The sequence below is a fragment of the Eurytemora carolleeae genome, unplaced genomic scaffold (assembly GCF_000591075.1).
Source record: "Eurytemora carolleeae unplaced genomic scaffold, Eaff_2.0 scaffold1717, whole genome shotgun sequence".
Classification (NCBI taxonomy): domain Eukaryota; kingdom Metazoa; phylum Arthropoda; class Copepoda; order Calanoida; family Temoridae; genus Eurytemora; species Eurytemora carolleeae.
The window spans coordinates 1-2,402 of record NW_019397677.1 but is presented as its reverse complement, the minus strand read 5'-3'; the positions used below and the strand labels follow the sequence as shown (position 1 = coordinate 2,402).

Sequence of the window (2,402 nt, the reverse complement as noted above, 5' to 3'; positions counted from 1 at the left end):
GGGGGGGGGGTGTTGAAACATTAGACAAAAACAAAAAAAGATTTTTTCTCCTTTTAAAAAATGCTTTTTAACCAAAATTTTGTTATTTTCTTCAAATTCAGCAATAAAGCGTCTAAAAAATCATTTGCTAATATTTTTGAGGAAAATTGATTTTTTGATAAGAATGATTTAAGTACTTAAAACAATTGAATGTTCAAATTCAAACTAAAACGTTAAAAAAAAACTTTTTTCCCTTTATTGCTCTCATATTTGGACTAAAATTTTAATCTAGAAACAATAGTTTTAATCCTGTTAAATCCTATTTTAAAAACTTTAATCCTGTTAAATCCTATTTTAAAAACTTGTTTAATCCTCTCACTAATTTAGAAAGTTGGTTCTAAAGTTTTACAAATATGGATTTCAAGGGGTAAACCATTCAATACGATTTGTTTGACCTTCACCTTAATTTTTTAAAAACTTTTTCAACAGGAGGGTAATATTGGTTAAAAATCGAAATTACCATTTTAATACATTCAAAGTGTTTTGAGCTAGGAACCTTTGAATGGTGGATATCGGGATTAATGATTGATCCACAATTTTTTCTTAATCTCGAATTAATCTCCAGATTAATCTCCAGATTAATTAACCGATCGGTGTTAAGGATATCCCATTCTCAAGTTTTTAGCTCTGCGTTAATTCTTGGTTTATCTATTTCGCCTTGTCCAAGCAAACAAAGGATATACATTTATCATAATTTTCAACCCCGGATCCATCAAACACCTCCACAGTAGCAGTTATCCTAGTAAACAAATATATAATTTTAACTGACACAGGTGAAGGGGTTTAACTGAAGGATTCCAGTTTGTGAGAATGCTTATATAATAATTCAATATTTTAATTTAGAAACATCCATTTTTTTAATAGGAAAGAAAGCTAGATGATCAATAAAGAACAAAAAGGTTTATAAAACAAATATAAATAAACATAGCACATACCCCTGTGGAGTATATCCTCCTGCAGCAAGTATTTTGTCTCCTAGTGTAGTCAGGGTAAAGTAATATCTACCCACATTCATACTTTCAAACTCTATCCAGTCCATTCCNGTTCAGCATATGTTTTTTATGCCCCCCAATTGGCATCTCGACATTTGGTTAGAAATTTTATAACACCCTTGTAAACTTGAGTTCTCTGTGTTATAACACTAGTCGGACTGTAATTTCCCCCTAAGATAAGGGGCTTTTAGTTAATTGTATACATATAGGCCGAGGAGGAGATTAAAATGTTTAGAATTGAATAAAATATACCTTTAAACGTTTGCTAGCTGTATAAAATAAAATAAATACCGTAGAAAGATTAACTTTTATCTTTTTAATTCTTTTTATTACGTTTTGTTTGTTTTAATAAAATTGTGTGAAATACAATATATTCACAGAAATATATTTTACTCTGTAAATAACCTAAATTTGCCAATCAAAGAGAATAAAGTGTCAATTTTTCCAATTTGGATTTAGTTAACAGAAGTGTTACGATTTGGAGGGCTATAGGTAACATACATACATATTCTTACGCATTATCTTTTAACATATGAGGGAAATTTTATGCAATTAGTTTATATTTGAAATCAGTTTCATTTTTATAAAAAGATGATAGATAATTGACTTCATTAGAATTAGTATTTCTACCGTTTTAACAAATTATTTTTATTTTTTAAATTTTTTATTTATTTCAGGATATTCGGCCAACTCCGAGCAGTCAGTCCACCAGCAATGTGATAATAAACCCTATAGGAGTAGATGAATACAGGACTAGGAGTAGTCTTATACAGGACAGGAATAGTCTTAGTCAGGACAGATTGCAGGACAGGACTAGTAGTATATCAGACAGGTGAGCACTACCCCCCCCCCCCCNAGTTTGATTTTTTAAAAATTTGCAATATTTTTTCATCCTTAAAAAATGATAAACAAAGCTAAAAATTATTGTTTTTGGTTCGTTTCTTGCATTTATTTTTGCCTATATTAATTTGTGGGTATTTATTAATTCCAAACTTGTGTTGTAGGTTACAGGACAGGATAAGTCTGCCCGCTGACCGGCTTGGGTTGGACAGGATGGGTTTGGAGAGGGAGCGGAGCGGGATGAATAGCTCCGGGAGTGGTTCAGGATCAGAGGGAAACACAAAATTTCTCATTCCAGGTAAATCTTTAAAACAAAACTTTTTTTTTCGTGGTCATATCCTCTCCCCCCCCCCCATCCTTTAATGTTAAGTTTGATAGTCAAATGTTAGAAACTGATCACTTTCCCCAAACTCTTATTTTCTAATTAATCCTTATATCTTTCAAACTAAATAAATAAATGAATTTATAAAGATTGAAGAATGGAGGAATTAATAAAAGAAAATAGATTTTTGGTCGGGTTGTGGGGGGGGG

General features: G+C 31.2%; 1 protein-coding gene across 1 annotated transcript in view; it reads left to right on the top strand.

The window, feature by feature from the left end:
- The window catches only part of LOC111715451 (centaurin-gamma-1A), a 48,829-nt gene extending 46,580 nt beyond the window's left edge, over positions 1-2,249 (top strand). The window contains exons 12-13 of the mRNA XM_023490775.1: positions 1,709-1,863; positions 2,036-2,249. Coding sequence (XP_023346543.1) covers positions 1,709-1,863; positions 2,036-2,234 — 354 coding nt within the window. The 3' untranslated portion in view covers positions 2,235-2,249. The remainder of the gene's footprint in view (positions 1-1,708; positions 1,864-2,035) is intronic.
- The last annotated feature ends 153 nt before the right edge of the window (positions 2,250-2,402 follow it).